Source organism: Calidris pugnax, unplaced genomic scaffold (genome assembly GCF_001431845.1).
Source record: "Calidris pugnax isolate Ruff unplaced genomic scaffold, ASM143184v1 scaffold103, whole genome shotgun sequence".
Taxonomy (NCBI): domain Eukaryota; kingdom Metazoa; phylum Chordata; class Aves; order Charadriiformes; family Scolopacidae; genus Calidris; species Calidris pugnax.
Genome location: NW_015090990.1, coordinates 15,905,932 through 15,922,805, shown reverse-complemented (window position 1 = coordinate 15,922,805; position 16,874 = coordinate 15,905,932). Strand labels below are relative to the sequence as shown.

Sequence of the window (16,874 nt, the reverse complement as noted above, 5' to 3'; positions counted from 1 at the left end):
AAAATATTTTTACTAATTAGCTCGAAATATTCTGCACGCTGCATGGGGATTTGCAGAGATATTTGACATAATAATGAAAATTAGGATCTCTGTCTTCCTATAGCATAAAAAGATTGTGGAAGACAAGACAAGCTAATGAAAATTAATAAAGTACTTTATTTGACCAATTTGAACTATTACAACATTGAGCTGTAACACAGCTACCAAATATTAGACATACAGAGTGCCCAAAGTCTGGCTGGCAGACTACAGTTGATGGAACTATAGGGCTTACTCCCACATACCTGAGAAAAAAGTGAAGAAAAGCTGTCAAACTTCAGCTGCCTCCCAACCTCTAAGGGCTCAAAAAAAGGGAGAGCTTATAAGTGGCATTTAAGGCCTCCTCCAGGATCAGTGGACACTCCTGATGTAAAAAATACATATATACAATCAAGCTTTTAAAAAATAAGCAGCCTCTTCGTATTCCTGGGTTGCAATTTGGAAAGTAGATGAAAGAAGCTGGATCTTCTCACTCTTACCAACAGGCAATGACTTGAGTCCATCACAATTTTGATTATCTGCATCTTCTTATAAAAGGATTTGGGTTTGGAGCAAGTCCTTCAGTTGTATTGCCAGAATTCAATAAGTTACCCACAATGTCCCAAACCCACTAGTATTCTCCTTTCCCCATGCAGTCAAGGCAGGTCTCTTAGCATTATAAATCTTGGCTTCTTCATGCACCGGAAACTAGTCTCGTCTAACTGGTAAAGGCGTGCTGGAAAGAACTCTGTTGAGAAAAGCTGCACCGCTAGTACAAACTAAAGCTCTGACCATCTAGTGATTTGCAGTAAACTGCTCCAATCAAACCCTCATGTCTGGTGAGGTAGAGAGCAGAAGGCACAATCTTACCAAGTTTGTTTCTCTGGCTGTAAGGTTAGCTGCATAGATATGACAAAGGCATCATCTCAGCTAAGAGACAAAGCAGACAAATCTAACTACAGCGCAATAGATGCCTTGCTTACAGAAGTCATCATTCCAAACTACCTGAAGTAGTTGAACAATGGTCACCATTCATTGCAAATACTACATTTCGGAAAGTAGTCCAGCAGCCTTGTGGTTAGAGGGAGAGCAAGCTGAGTATAGACCCCTCTTCAGAAGCCCTTGAGAGCAATTGCTGCAAATGCTTTGAAAAGAGAGAGGCATTATACATCTTCATCCTCTTTCTCTAAGAAGTCGGTCAAGGTACTGTCATCTACAGGAATCAGTAAGTACTCCACACCATCAGCTCCCTGAGAACAGACATGCATACACATTCTGTTACCACCAGTGCACAGTGCAACACAAACCATTAAACAGCACTGCAATGCTAACATTTCTTTACAGCCTGGGTGAGAGCTGGCCAGCATTCAGAAGGACTACATTACTAAAAAAGAGGGATTATTTCACCAAAGCAACACTGGAAATGCACAAATACTGAGAAAAGACAGTATATGAGAAGTCATCTGGTGGGCTATGCTAGTCTGACACTACACAGCTCCTCAACACTGTGTTCCTGTGTCTAGTACAGCCATACTCCCTCATTATTAGGACTAGCCTGCATTCTTCCATCCTGCAAACACAGGTAGCTCTTAGAAGCAGGCTGGCAGGCTCTAGAGTTCGTTACTTCTTAAGGTCTTCAGGAAGAAGAGAGCTGTAGGTTCATAAGTGACCAAAGCACACTGCGTTTTTACAGCCCCCTATCCATGTAAAGGGTGTTGACAAATTGGAGGCATGGAAAGAGCTGCAATTGCAGAATTTCAGCCCTTTGCTAGTTCCTAGATGCTTCAAACAGAGCCTCACTATGAGCTGCAAAGTGGTGCCTTAGTAGCAAGTAAGCATCTTTTTTTTCCAAGGTGGCTGAATACCCAGAATTGCTGTCTTCCCCCAACTCACCCGCTTGGTCCGGATGAGCTTGTGGTCCCTGAATTCTGTCAGTTGTGCCCTGAGTGTCAGGTCACTGTTCACAAGGAAAGCCTCCCGACACTGCTGGTAGAAGTCTTGGAAAGAAAGCCCTGGAGATGGAAAAAGAGAAGAACAAAAAAATCAGAGTAGTAAGATTGCCAGATTTTTCCAGGTCTAACAACACACGTTCTCTCCACCGACAAATCTTGCTTTGGCTTAGACCATAATGGCTACAGTAACACGATCGCTTCTTTCAAGTATACAGCCAAGCTAATATTTCAGTAATTAAGTGAAAACAGCTGAATTAACATTCGTCATCCTGTTTACCTAACAGAACTTTAAAAGCACTTTAAATGCACTTCCCACCACAGTTAATCTCTCTTCATTTCCAGCTTTTCTATCTTACTTCCAACTTTCTTTACCATTGACATGTCGGTCCTATATCCTGCAGCACGTCGGAGACATTGACAGAGTATTTCACATGTACCCTCAAAAGCAGGAACACTTCAGGAGTCACTTTAATAGGAGTAGCATGGGAACAGAATATCCTGTCCTTGTCTGGTCCTTTAAGTGCTAGTTATGCAAATTCATATTCTTCCTTTATTTTATTAATTTAAGTCCACATTCCCACACGAATGGTGTGTCATTTCTAAACATCAAAGCAGACAACAGTAAGAGGATGTCCTTACTCCAGAACCAGCCAGTCTATTGATCTCCTGTCAGAGCACAGAGGTAAGTACCACTAGGACGACAGTCTAAACCACAGCCTCACTGAGCCAACAGTCCCGGCGCTTCTGTTGCTGGTGATGCAGCCTGCACACCAAAAGCCAGCGCCACTGTGACTGAGCTAGCGATGGCAGCACCCCAAACAGATAAGAAAAGGAGTGCACATACCTGGATAAGATGGGTTGTCCTTGTTCTCCAGCTGGTACTGAGCAAGCAGTCTGAATATACCCCTAAGCGTGAGGAGGAGAGGGGAAAATCAAAAGGAAAAAAAACCAAAACCACCAAACCAAAAACTCCACCTTTAGAAAATATTAACTGACTTTTCCCTCATGACCAGGACTTTGTGCATAAATCTCATCACTGGACAATGCTTGTTATCCAAACGCTGTTCATTTAAAGTAACCAATCAGTTGGAACCCAGGTCCTACCATCTTCTTCTTGAACATTGTCATCACAAAACAGGAACTGCCTCCTGCTAGGTGGAGACCAGAGTAAACCACTAGGGACTGGATCCTCAGCAAGTGCTACTATGAAGCATAACAGTGTCTTACCTGGCATTGAGAGTGAGACTGCGCAGGACATGCGTTATGGAGCTCAAAGCCAAAGATCCAGATTGCTGTACTAAAAGCGAGTTCTCATAAGATGTTTCTTCCACATAAGGACTAAACGTGGTTGTTTCATACCAAAGCCAGTTGTAGAGGCTTAGCTTTGCCTGATCCCACACTAGACAGAAAGAAAAGAGCAGACAGAATTAGTTCTTACTGCAGGGTTTGAGGAAGCAAAACATGCTTGTGAAATTCACTGTACATACACCCAGACATGCAGTTCAAGCAAGACAAATTCTCTGCAGTAATACATCTGCACACATCCCCTTTTTCATACAAACTTCATGGATATACTGTAAATCCTTCCAGAGTTCGCAGTGTGCAAAGAATTTCTGGATGATAAACAAAATTGTTTAGATGAAATGACAGACATAACATCCATTTTCCATTTCAGTAAGCCCCTAAGTCAAAGGGTGTCAGAAGCTTGAGGTCTATTTGTATATTATGATCAAAGTCTAGTAGTTCTTAGTATCTTTATACAGTTTTGGTTCAACACAGCCACAGTCCCAATAGGGCCTTCTGGCTGCTGCCACCATACATACATCACCAGTCTATTTTGCACTTCAACAGTAACACATGAGCTTATGAAACATGCTCAGCAGCCCCAAAATATAACGGAGATTCTTCTCTCTTTGCTACATCCGACCCAAGGGAACTCACTCAGAGGAGCATTGATGTGATCGATAGAGGCAATGAGGTAAATGCTAGGCAGAGAGGATAACTGTGCAAGGATCTGCTGACTTCTTTCTCCTCTCAACATCTGGCTGTCCAGGTTATGAATGAGGACATAGAGCTCTAAAGATGAATCTGCAAGGTCAGAAAAAACAGAAGAGAACCAATCAAAGAAACTGCACACAAAGTGGTTTCCCATTCCCAGTGCAGCCCAGGACAAGTCTATCCTATCAGGCTCCATATTCATCACTCCAATATCAAATCACTTTCCTTGTACAGCTTACTTCAATCTCTATCCCACACTTGGTGTTTCTGAGCACCTAAAAGGCTTTTTCTGAATTCACTGTATTGCAGTTCTCATCACAGCTACTATTTTTTATTTTTTTTTGCAGTTAAAGCTTTTCTCCTATAATCCACTTTCCGCTTGCAGTGGCTTTACCAGGAACTGCCCTTATAGCTATGACTTCTAGTCCTGCAATTCAAGGTCATTCAAATGTATTTTAGGATGGAAGTCTAAGCAGTTTGTTTACCTGCTTTTGAGTTACATGGCTAGGATCCCTAAGCTCCTCCTCACACAATGAAAATGCATTTTATATTCAGGGTTGGATCCAAAGCATACTTACCTCACTAGAAATCTCTCCCACTGAATCCTTAGAGGACGTTGCAAAGACTTAGCTTGGATAATGCAAGTAGTTGATGTTAAAATTTCCAACTAGCTTGTTACTGCTGTACTTATCCATGGGAACAGCTATTTCCTGATCCCAGCAAAAAATTCCGGAACAGCAGCCAGATTTTGTGCAACTAAATACATACTTGGCTGCCAATGGAAACCTCAGACTCCCAGTCTGATCAGCTATAGTGTACTACACAAGACTGATTTATGTAGATTCAGGTGGCTATGCCATTAATCTGCCTTTTCCAGTTAGTCCTACCAGAAACACTCATAAGGTAATGACAGAAAACAGAATGTAAACAAACATCAATGCCATGCACAATTAGGATTCCGTGGCAATTTGTGTATCTATACACTAGCAGTAAAAATGACACTTAAAAAGTAATTCAGCAAGCATTTAGTGTGGCCATACCTGTTTAATTTTGCTTTTGAACCCAATTCTAACCTGCTTGTTTGACGCTGCTGTCCTTTATTTCATTTTAATGTCAGTATTTGCATATATTAAGTTTGAATGACCATTCCATTAAACCACGTACATTTAAGCCTTAATCCAGCCTATAGTGAAATTTATGGCAAGTGTCTCAGGCCATGATTTTCTAGAGGAGCTCAAAGGACTTAATATCTGTCAGCAACTGTCATTCCAAATTGTTTGAGAGTTCTTTGTTGATTTTTATTTCATTTTAATGTCAGTATTTGCATATATTAAGTTTGAATGACCATTCCATTAAACCACGTACATTTAAGCCTTAATCCAGCCTATAGTGAAATTTATGGCAAGTGCCTCAGGCCATGATTTTCTAGAGGAGCTCAAAGGACTTAATATCTGCCAGCAACTGTCATTCCAAATTGTTTGCGAGTTCTTTGCCGATTTCAGTGAGGTTTATATCAGGTCCTCAAGCAGCCACTAAGAACCATCTTCCCTCATGTAGCTGGAGTCTACCTGTGCTGTCTTCCTTCAGGAAACACATGGCTACAGAAACACCATGGAAATAAAGCACAAAGGCACTGTGCTAAAGGCAAGAGAGATGAGTATTTCAGTTTGCCGAAGGGCTGAGGAGCCTCTATCTTGTTAGAATACCGGTGCCTTCCTCCTTCCCCTTCTAGAAAACTTAGTGTATGAAACACTGAGGTAACAGCTTGGGATCATGTATACATATAGGACTGGTGCATACATATATATGGCATCAATTACAAGTCAAGGCTGAGGAGCCTCTATCTTGTTAGAATACCAGTGCCTTCCTCCTTCCCCTTCTAGAGAACTTAGTGTGTGAAACACTGACTGAGGTAACAGCTTGGGATCATGTACACATATAGGACTGGTGCATACATGTTTTCATATATATCACATCAATTACAAGCCAGAAAGTATACTAGCTACAATAAACTAAGAAACTGTAACTGTAAATGTGAAAAATATGAGGAAAGAAAATGTCCAGGCTCTCCTAACAGTATGTGGACTCTAACATCTTTATGTAAAAATTAGTCATTTTACCTTCTTTAAACCTTTTAATGATGAATTCAAGTTGGTCAAGGGGGCTGCGGAAGGTCCCTATATGGTCCAGTACCTCCTCTGTGATGGAGCTGAGAATCTGAAAAAGACAATGGCACTGAAGGACCTCGTGCAGAAAATCTGAAACTGAGCCCTTCGCTGTCATGAGGGAGGTAATCTGATTTTTTACCATCAAATCCCCAAAACAGTCAACATAAACAAAAAATTTTCTACCTCTTCTCAGAACAGTGACATAAAATAAGGCTTTAGACTGATGAGTATCTATTACTGACGGGAATTACTGCAATTCCTTGGAACATAATTTCTTTAAACTCTTAAAAGAGAAATAGGAACTGCTCTTCATTCAAGAGTCTGCTGCTATAGGATGTAGCAGGTTTCCTTAACATTTTGCATTGAAAGACTTCAGAGGTATCTGTAACACAGGATTAGATAAACCCATAAGCTTTTCCCACACTTACAGATCTCACAGTGATGCTGGGGAAGTATCCATTAACCACAAGGTGAACAGAATCCTGGAGCACAGAGGTACGAAACTTCTCTAACAAATTACGCTTTGAGCCCAGTCCATAAAGCACGATATTGAAACCCAAGCTGCAGAAAAGTGAGCAAATACACCAAATCAAAGTCACTTTTTAGGTTCATACATTCATTAAGCAAAATAATCCATTGCAATCTTGCCTCTAAAAATTTCATGTTTCATCAACTCCAGGCTTACCTTCAGCTCACAGCTGACAAAGAAGTTTAGCTGCAAGGAATCTGAAATGTAGCACGTGCATGCATCCTAGTAAAAGAAGCATTTTGGCAGCCTAGAGGGCCACAGACTTAGCAAAATATCTAAGAAGATACTGCTGTTGTTCAAGAATATGATACTAGATCTGCAACTTCAGACAATTAAGAGTAACCAGCATTCACACCTAACCCCTCACCAGCAATTATATTAACGTTTACCATGGGTCACAGCAATTACAAAAGAAAAAGCAAACCTTCATAGTGGTTTTCTAGTCTGATCAGCAAGCACAATTTCAAAACAAAATTCAACTACTCTCATATGTCTTGCTCATCCTAATTGTTCCACACAGAAAGAGGCAGGAAAGCCTAAAGAGATCCTGGTAGGGAATCACAAAGTTCTGTTAATTTTTGAGACGCAGGAATAGCATCATCTTGACTAGAAAGCAGAGTATCAGGTCACCCAACTAGCATTAGGCAAAAGTAAGGTGTTCAACAACTGTCACTGACTTCAGTATCATCTACGGATTTGTTCCTTCTACCCTGCCACATATCTCTAACAATTTGCCCAGATCACTGAGAACTCCTCCCCTTGCAACCCTCCAGCTTTCAAAGCTAATGTCTCTTTCGTATGTCCTGTCACTCCCCATGGACCACAAATGTCTTTATATGCCACTCCCTGGCAAAGCTTCCAAGGGGCTTTATCCTCACCAACATCTGCTCTTGCCTCAGCACTTAACTTCAGAGCTGGTGACTTGCCTTCTCTAAGGCACTTCAGAATCTCACAGCTCTCTGGAGTTCCCCATTTCTTTCCTGGATGCTTACTCTTTTCTCCTTCCCATGAAGATACATGTAAACCCAGATAAAATTTATACTGCTACCATTTCCAACAACATTGAGGTTTCTTCATGCATAGATCATTAGGTACCACAGGCATTCAACTGCTACACCACTGGGATAGCCACATACTGAAGAAACTGGTGGTGGCTACTCACTACCAACTATGCTGCTGTAAGCAAAACGGATTGTTCACAACAGACACTTCTCTCATTATTCATGTTCCCCATTTTCTTTTAATTCATGCTCCCTGTTTTTGAATGCCCTCTAGCTTGGTTTACAGAGGCACAGACAAAGCAGCCAGGCAGAATGCAACTTCATTTCACTTCAGGCATTCAGTTCAAGGAGTCAGATACGATTTGGTCTACAGGAAACATTGTACTAAATTAATGTCACCTAGTTTTAAATTTAAGCCATCAATCAAAAAAAAAAAAAAAAAATCAGTTCTTAACTCATCCACAGGATGTTGCTGACACGATGGTAAATTTACTGGCAGTGCCCGTTTACTAGGCTTCTTCAGTGCTTCTCATTGGATACTTACTGTAATTGCAGCATCCACTTGGAAAACAGAGATTCGTGTTGCTCGTTTAGCTCTTTAATTTCAGCAGCATAGGCAAGGGGAGCTTTTTTCAAAAGGTCATGCAGTGTTTGCTATGTTGAGAGAGGTAAGATGACAGTCATTCAAAGCTGAGAAAAAACAAGACACATAATCTGGAGTTCTTACAAATATCTCTCTAGTATGCTCTGCAGCTAGGGAGCAGAATAGTTTTCACCAACAGTGTACTCAATTCATGTTTTTTTCCCATGAAGACCCCTCCAAGAACAGTTTTGCTACTAGAGAAACAAAACAAGAGATTAAATAACCTTATTATGGGAAATGGCAGCCAGACTAGGACAAGAACTGATATCAGGCTAGGTTTTCTCTCTTCTTGCTCAGTGTGGGAAAGAACACCACTACTGAAATAACAGACACAGTCAGAGCTTCTCCAGCGCCAAGCACTGCACCAGGAAGTCACAACATCACAACCCTTCTCACAGGAGCAAGGGCTCCAATCGACATGCTTTGCAATGGTTCAAGTGTTTGTCACTACAAGAGAATGCTCGCAAACATCATCTTAAAAAAGAAATACAGCAGAAAGGAAATAATTTGCACCTGACAGCTAAATGGAGAAAAAGTATTATTTCAAAAGCATCAAGAATCAAAGGATTAATTCAGTTTCAAAGATATGCTGGGATGTTGATGTTTAAACAGCACAGGAGCATGACAAACTGCATCAAATCTACACTGGCCTTCCCTTCTCTTCAATTTTAACAGCTTTGCTTTCCACTCCCTTGAAGTAGAAGACAGTTTGCTCTGGAAAGAGCACAAAGACAGCTGCAATGTATCAGACAGATATAAACCACTGAGAGACAGAACTGCTAAGCCTTCAGTTTCTTTGGAGCCAGCGAAAGTCGTGACTTCCTTCCAGAGCTGTTATGAAAGAATTTGTTAAGAATCCAGATGTTTCTCTGGATAGCAATTCCAGAAAACAGCAGGTACCAGGCAATCTGCATATATGCCATCATTTAAAACACAGATGCATGCAAAAGCAGTCATAGACATGAGAGCTCCAAGTATTTTACATGCTTTCCTGGCACCTGTCCTTGTGTACCTGTCTCTGTAGGATGCCACTGCTTGCTTTGAACTGTCTTGTAGAAGTGGCATATGGAAAAAAAAACCAGTAATTCAGTCACCACAATTAGACAGTTCCTGTCTCCAAGGAACTGGAAGGTGACAAAGTGCATTTCACAAACTAGGTGACAACATTTAGAACTGTCCCAGTCTTGCATGTGCCTTGACCCATAATGGAAAGGGCTCTTTCCATGTCCTCTACACATAAATAGTCAAGACAGCTTGTAATTCCCCTAAGTATTTCATTGACAAAAATGCTGTTCTGGTGATAATTTTAAGGGAGGTCTCTACAGCTCTGCTTCTCTCTTTTCTCTTCCCTGAAAAGCAAACTTTAAGCTGTTCTGGTAACTGCAGTTTTCAACAATCTGTTCATCTGATAGTGCTGTCTCCCTGCACTTTCCTTACTGTCTCAGGTTCAAACAACTGGGCACTGCCCCTGCTCAGAGCAGCAGTAGGAGACAATGCTTAAAATCCTACCTAAATCATTGTTACTTCTGAGAATGTAATCATCAGAAATAAATTGAAAATAGCAACACCAGGAAATTTTGACGAGGGAAATCTTCATCACAGAAATCAAAAGCTCCAAGAGTTGTGTGCTTCACTATGAACCGTACCTGATCCAATTTTCTTTTCCGCAACTTCTGCAGCGTTCGGTCCGAAGTGAGCACTTTGGAACTACTGTGAGCTTCAAAGTATTCCTCCACCAGGTTGCTCTAAAAAAGGACAGCAAGATCAGCCACACTCTTCCTGCTATCAAGTTACCACTCTCCCTTTGCACCCACAAACATGTCTGAAGATGGCCAATATGAGACACAGAGCAAGGATGAATAGAAAGCCAGAAGATATTTGCAAAAAATGGCTTCTACAGTAGCATTTTGTGAAAGCTAGTTTAGTCAGATGGTTCTTTCCTGAAGACAGAGACAGAAAAGAGATTCTGAGAGAGCAGGACACAGCAATAATTCTAACGGGGTGTGGAGACCCCTGGTGCTGGAAGGAAATTGGACAACAAAGTTGAATGCCAAGCCAGAAGGCAATGTGTGCTTCTGCTGGTGCTATAGGACTCAATTTCTTCATCCCTTCTCAATACAAGGTGTCCTTCATGGACATCTTAGAACTTACCCTTCTGGAGCTGCTGAGGATACAGACTGGATTAGCCCACAGGCTGACATGATGCCTGTCAAACAGGGATTGCTCAGAAGTACAGCAAAAGCCAATTCAGCTGGTTTGATTTGAAATGATTCTAGCCCTTCTTCCCCATAGTTAGGTGTGGTCACTGACATCTTATTGTCACTAAACATCGCTTCATGCTTGCTAGCTGTATTTTCTACACACTCACCATCTTGTTCTCTTTAATTTTTTTGGCTAGGGTGTTTCTGGGAGGAGGCGTAGATGCAGCCTTAGTTTTTGCTGGGGTCTTTCGACCTGATAAAACAGTGCTGACTTCTTTCTGGTCTTCCGCATCCTCTTCCTCCTCTGAGCAGGAAGCAGAATATTCACTCTCACTTTCTAAATACAGATCTGGAGCTAGAGCATAAATTGAAGGTTAAAAGCTAGCAACTTCTTCTTACACAGAACACATTTCGCACCACCTTGCTCTCCTATACATTCTCTAAATGTTTTTCAAGCATATGATTCCTAAATATATTTCACAGAGAAGTAAAATCAATGCTTAAGAGGACTGCAAATAGCCCTTTCTTTCCCAGTTCTAGGCTCACAAATTATTTAGTACAGCTTGCTCCTTAATACCAATTAAGAAACATAATCCTACTATTAAAAGTGACTAAAAATGGACAATGGAATTCCCTATTTCTCTTAGCATCTCTATATCAGTTTTCCCAAACACCAATCATGCAAGCTGAGTGTCTTCTGGGTCACACTCTGCAAGAAAAGTTTTGTAAAAGACCTTTGTTAGCAACTTGGTTGAAGAGCACAGACAGAATCTGGCTCAGTCAACACAAAAGAACTAGAACACAAAATGTCACAAAACTCTCCTTTGCATTCGTTCTGAGCACATAGAGCCAACCAGTTACTGGAAATACTTTATCATGAATGTCCCAGCCATCATTAAAAGGTTTTATGACTTGGTTCAAGCAATTGTGCCAAACCTAAGTGTCAGCATAGGTTAGATTACTGAGAGTTTTGTCTCTTTTGATCGTGTTGCTCAAGTTCAGCAACTTGGTGCTTCTAAACCTTCCCCTCACCCCATCACACCTAAGTAGCAATCTGTTGTAGAGAAAAGGTCTACACAGACTTCCTTAAGGACATTTCTACATTCTCTGAAGGAAGGATCAGATTGCTTCAGTCAGACTGCTACTACAAGCAGAGGCCCACCAGGAGAAACATCTTCCTCTCAACACAGTGCTTCACCGACTGTGGGAGCTGACTGCAAAGGTTGATCCTTACCTGCTAGCCTCTTTCTGAGTCTGTAAGGTGTAGTAGACACAAACTCTTTCTTTTCATTCTGTAACAGCAGAGAAAAAACATGCATTAGAAGACGACACACATAACTCTTCAAAACAGCCCTCTGCCAAGCAAAGAGTAGAATCAGGTTACATTTCCAAGCTATTTCAGCCCTCAAGAAACTGGGAAAGCAAAGGCAGTAAGTATGGAGAATTCTTAGTTTTGTCATTCTGAGCTAGAGTGGGGCAGGATGAGGTTGCAAAAGGGGCTTAATTCTTTCAACTAATATCCTGAGATGGAGGGTAGAAAACTGTGAAATCTCCAACCAAGATGCCAATCTTGGCCCTTTAGGAAGAGTCAAACTGAAGCAATGACAAACTAGAAATGCTTCGAATCTCCAGAGCAGTCATTTTCCACCTCACACTGTCTACTCCGACTCATCTGGAGGTCCACTTCGAAAACAACTACCAGAATGATGGAAGACCACTCAGAATAATAAACCCAGAAGTACAGCAAAGGAGACTCAAGCTGCCTGGGCTCATCAAGTTGTAGTGGTACATATTCCTCACATATGTGTAAAGCACATGCCTGACTCGGACACCAGATCAACTCTGCAATAATTAGGAAACATTTTTCTTAATCCTGTCAAAGTGGATGGGAAATCATCAAGGAGCGAACATGGCATCCCAAAACAGCATCTGTTACAGGCATCTCTCATCCTGGAACCTTATACTGGAAAAGCTGTGCAAACATTTCTAGTATGATGCTATACCATTTTAGAAAGCCAACTGTTTCACAGCACTCTCTTTATAACCAACACAGCTGGCAGTCCTGGACTGTATCTCTCTGCAGCATAACAAAAGATCACATCAACTTACACAGCCCCCATTATCACAATTTATTTTTTATAAACCAATGCTACAGTATGAAACTGAACAGCACAACAGCTCTCAAATTCCTGTTCTAACAGCACTCTTTACAATTAAGACTGTTCCTTTCTTTGGTAAGAAACTGAAAAGCTATGAGTTTAACTGCATATTAAGGGATTGTCTAACATCCTCATTTGTGTGATGCAAAGAAATAGTCTCCACCCATCCTAATTAAGCTGTCAAAGCCACTATTTGCCCACTGATTCTAAATCCCATAGTCCTGACCAACAGAAGCCCTGGTTCTCACTTGAGTTACTCCTGACTAGTCGGATTAGGAGAGACATCTGTACTGTGGATGAGGCTTTCCAAGGTCCTTTCTTTCCAGAACTGTAGTAATTGGCCAGTTCAAGTTTTAAAAGTGAAAAAAACAACCAAACCAAAAAAAACCCGCCAACCCACCCCCCCCTCAAAACTCACTCACCTTCTGCTGCACTTTGTTTGAACTTGAATGTTCTGCAAAGCAAGAAACAGCATGGTTCAGAGTACTGCATATTTTCAACAGCAGATGGTCCATTAGAAAAAACAGGCATTCACTATTCAAAGTTACACTGCACCAAAATGTCAGCGTTCTGGGTGTTTAATCCCTCTAGTTCCTCACAGGTAGGCAAGGAAAGAACAAAGACAGTCAATGTTACTAGCACAGAAGGTACCTTTTAATTCTGGTCACAGCTTTGAGAGGTCATCAGGAGGGAAAAGGCTGAAAAATGAGCTAATGTCTGATCCCTGAGCACACCAGACTCCATTTCTGAGCACAAAGTAACATGCTCTTGCCAGCATTGACATGAACTGACTTCTCCCACCTGTATTTCTCCCTACAGCATTGGGTACTTGAATATTATATAATGAAGTGTGAATTTACACAGGAGCACTCACACAATTCTACCCATTTGGTGTTCAACAAATCAGCCCAGCTCATAACTCACTCAAGTGCAAGCATTTCTGTTGAACACAAAGGAAATCATTAAGTGTCACAGCAACAGACGAGAGAGAAGTTCCTGTTTTCTCCACATCAGCAGGGCACTGCCACTCAGGTGAACCAGAGCCATGCATACCAAGCAGCTCAGTCTACAATGTTAGGCTGACTAGAATACTCGAGCATGACAGCAGCTGGCACTCAAGCATGTACTTCACCACCCAAACAGAAACATAACGCCCCCTCACTCAGATTCAGTTCCCCAAAGCACTACAGGACTTACTGCTGCTTTGAGGGGTTTTGGCTGTCTTCTCAGGGCACTCGGCGTGCTCAGGTGCAACACTCTGTCCTGGTGTCTGGGCTAATTCAGAGGCTGTAGGAAATAGAGGGAAGGGAAGAAGTTTCACATGTCAAAAACACGTTTCACATTTACAAAAATCCCAGCTCTGAGCAGTCAGCCAAGGAGCCACACACCTGAAACACTAAGGACTGATTTCCTAGCTACTTCAGGAAGTGCACAAGATACTTCCATTTTTTTTCTAACCCTAATGGTGAATGTAATCCGTAACAAAGATTTTCAAAGACTGAACTCCTCAGTTAATTAATTTTACAAGTATAGCTCAGGCATGCTTTTCTCCCTGGGAGACCATGTCTTCAAATCACACAATTTCATTATGCTCAGTCCTTTAAGTAAAGCAGCACGTATAGCAAACACATCAGTTCCTCTGGAGGTGGTTTCTTGTATCCGATTTACCTCTTTCCACTACTTACCAGCACAAGCTGAGGTTGAATCACTGATCTGAATATGGAAGGCCCTCATATCCTGCTAACAGTCCCGCAAGAAAACCAGCCTTCCTTTGTATGACTTGCCTCAGTTTTCAAACTGAGTCATGGCTCCAGGAGGGAGCACCAATGAAACCTACCCTGCTGCAGAATGAAGTATAAGAATCACACAAATTTCCAAGACACAGTAGCAGCCCAGAGGAAAAGTAAAGAGGGACGGAAATCACAGTTTCTGGATAGTGATACAGAATGATGACCCCTCTCCCTTAGATCATCCTTTGTAGGATATATCAGTAGCTGTCACAGCTGAACACAAATGAAGTTCAGGTGGGGCTGGGTACAGAAAGGCCCTTCAAGTGAGAAAAAAAATAGTAGCAGCAGGGCTCGAGCATCTTATTTGAGCCAGAGCAGCCCACCCCCTCCAGAACTGCCACTTTCTGCTCGCTTCTCCTAAGTCCACAGTTAGCCTAGCAAGCACGCGCAGACACTTTTGAGTAGGAGAAATCCCCTGACACACAAAGGAATACTGCCTTTTTTTGACTCTTTGCTACATAATGACTTATTCACATATCCTTCTAAGTTACACAAATAAAATCCCTGCCATCCTTTGGCACTTACACACAGACTTTCTCCCAGCATCAAGAAACTTCTACTTTTCTTATGCGTTTATTTATTATCTCTATTTCTTATCCCCACCATGCCTTTGCTTTGTCCTAGCCCTGTGCTTTTGTTTCTGAGAAAGATTCATTCAGAGCCAGATAAAAGCTATTGAAATACAGCAAACATATCTTTTGAATAAAAAGAAGTGACAAATCACATTAACAGAACAGTCAAAAAAAGACCATAGCCAAAGCAAGAATGAAAGAAAGAGGAAAACATACCCAGCTCTGCCATTTTGCTGGCGCGTTTGGGAGTCTGGAATGAGTAAACTTCACCACCGCTTACACTTGAACCATTTTGCATTGAATCTGTGAAAAGTAATGTTACTTGTAGCTATCTTAAAAAATACTGGTATATTCCCAACCCAAGGAAGATGGAATGCAACATTTTACTATTTGGCTCAAAGGACTCTTTATATTGCAGACACAATAAAATAAATATAAATTTCTAGAATCATTATCCTCTCCTCTGTTACCACAAGCATAGCTAAAACTGGTCAGCCCTCAAAAACAATTTTATCAACACTGTGCAACCTTGACACTGTAAGAATCCTGAAGTCACAGCTGTGTTAGGCTTTCCCCAGCCAATACCTTGGGTACCTATTCCAAGAGCAGCAACATATTTCTTCTCTTCCAGGACCTCCTGAGCTTCATCGTCTGAAATATCCTCAAGTTTCTTCACAAACGTTTTAACACTGAGTGTCAGCTGAGTCTTGTCCTTCCGAACTTTAATACCTAGGATTGCAATAAGAGCTTTAACCTCCTGCTATTTCATTATTTCTATTGCAGTAGTATGCAGCTACCCCATTTAGAGACCAAGTTCCTGTTGTGCAAATCACTAAACAAATACAACACCAGAAAGATGTCCCTCTAAAAGAATAGCTGGTCTATGCCCTAGACCCTACAGCCATTAGTCCCTCCTTTACCACAAAAGCTGGCCCCGGCAGTCCATGAGGCCAAGACCCCCATTTCAGCACACACCAGCTTCCACGGTTTGGGAGAAATGACACTGACTCACATATAGAAGTATCAAATTGTACGCAAAGGGGGTGGTATTTGGCATCCTCTGTCTCCCCTGGCAAAGGGGACCTGGCCTATGGGCTGTCAGTTCACTCGTGGGGGAACTGAGGCTGAGAGACCGCTGGAGAGCGTCTGTCTGAACTCCTGCTCAAAGCAGAACCAACAGCGAAGTCAGATCAGGATGCTCTGTGCCTTGTACCGGCAAGTTCTAAGCAGCTCCACAGAGGTTCCAAACCTTAAAAAGTAGTTAAAACCGCAGCAAAAGACTCCTGAAACAACCACCTTGAACCTTGCTTGATTCTCGGTGTGTTTAACCGCGTCAGGGGCTGGGGAGTCAGCCAGGGGAGGCCGGTACGGAGGGGCAGTACCCACACCGCCTTCAGCGGCGGGCACCGGCCACCCCGCCGCGGCTGCCCCTCTTCCAGTGCCGGGGCGGGGACAGGAACGAACCGCGGAAGAGGCAGTCAGAGGAGAACGACCCTGGAAGCGCCGTCCTGCCCGCAGCCCGGCCACGGCTCTCCCCCGCCCCGGCTGTCGGTGAAGGGCCGCCTTCCCTGAGGGTGCCGCGGCTGCTCGGACACCTGTCCCAGAGCCCCGGGAGCATCGGGAGGGCTGTACCTGGGTCGTCAGCAATGTGCTTCAGGACCTCCTCGTCGGGCACGAACTTCACTCGCAGGCCGCCGCCTTCCCCCTCCGGCCGGCTCATGGCGGGCACCCCGCGAGCCCCCCCGCCTCAGCCACGCGGGCCCCGCCCAGCCCCGCCGTCAGGGGGCGCCGCCACAAGGCGGGCCCGGCGGCACCGAACCGCTGGAAACCTCCGCCGCCCCAC

At 42.7% G+C, this 16,874-nt stretch overlaps 1 protein-coding gene across 3 annotated transcripts; it reads right to left on the bottom strand.

The window, feature by feature from the left end:
• Window positions 1-136: 136 nt before the first annotated feature.
• Window positions 137-16,838, bottom strand: ORC2 (origin recognition complex subunit 2). Of its 3 annotated transcripts, none has more exons than XM_014954288.1 (16): window positions 16,664-16,838; window positions 15,617-15,760; window positions 15,248-15,334; window positions 13,867-13,956; window positions 13,092-13,123; window positions 11,745-11,802; window positions 10,678-10,865; window positions 9,956-10,054; window positions 8,211-8,320; window positions 6,565-6,697; window positions 6,089-6,185; window positions 3,912-4,058; window positions 3,198-3,369; window positions 2,815-2,876; window positions 1,912-2,030; window positions 137-1,268 (listed from the first exon to the last, which is right to left on the bottom strand). In XM_014954288.1, the coding sequence occupies exons 1-16, from the start codon at window positions 16,749-16,751 to the stop codon at window positions 1,182-1,184; spliced, it is 1,713 nt and encodes a 570-aa protein (XP_014809774.1). In that variant the 5' UTR covers window positions 16,752-16,838; the 3' UTR covers window positions 137-1,181. The 3 variants fall into 3 exon arrangements, with proteins under 3 accessions (XP_014809774.1, XP_014809775.1, XP_014809776.1); XM_014954289.1 differs by having other exon boundaries at window positions 137-403; XM_014954290.1 differs by having other exon boundaries at window positions 10,678-10,814.
• Window positions 16,839-16,874: the final 36 nt, after the last annotated feature.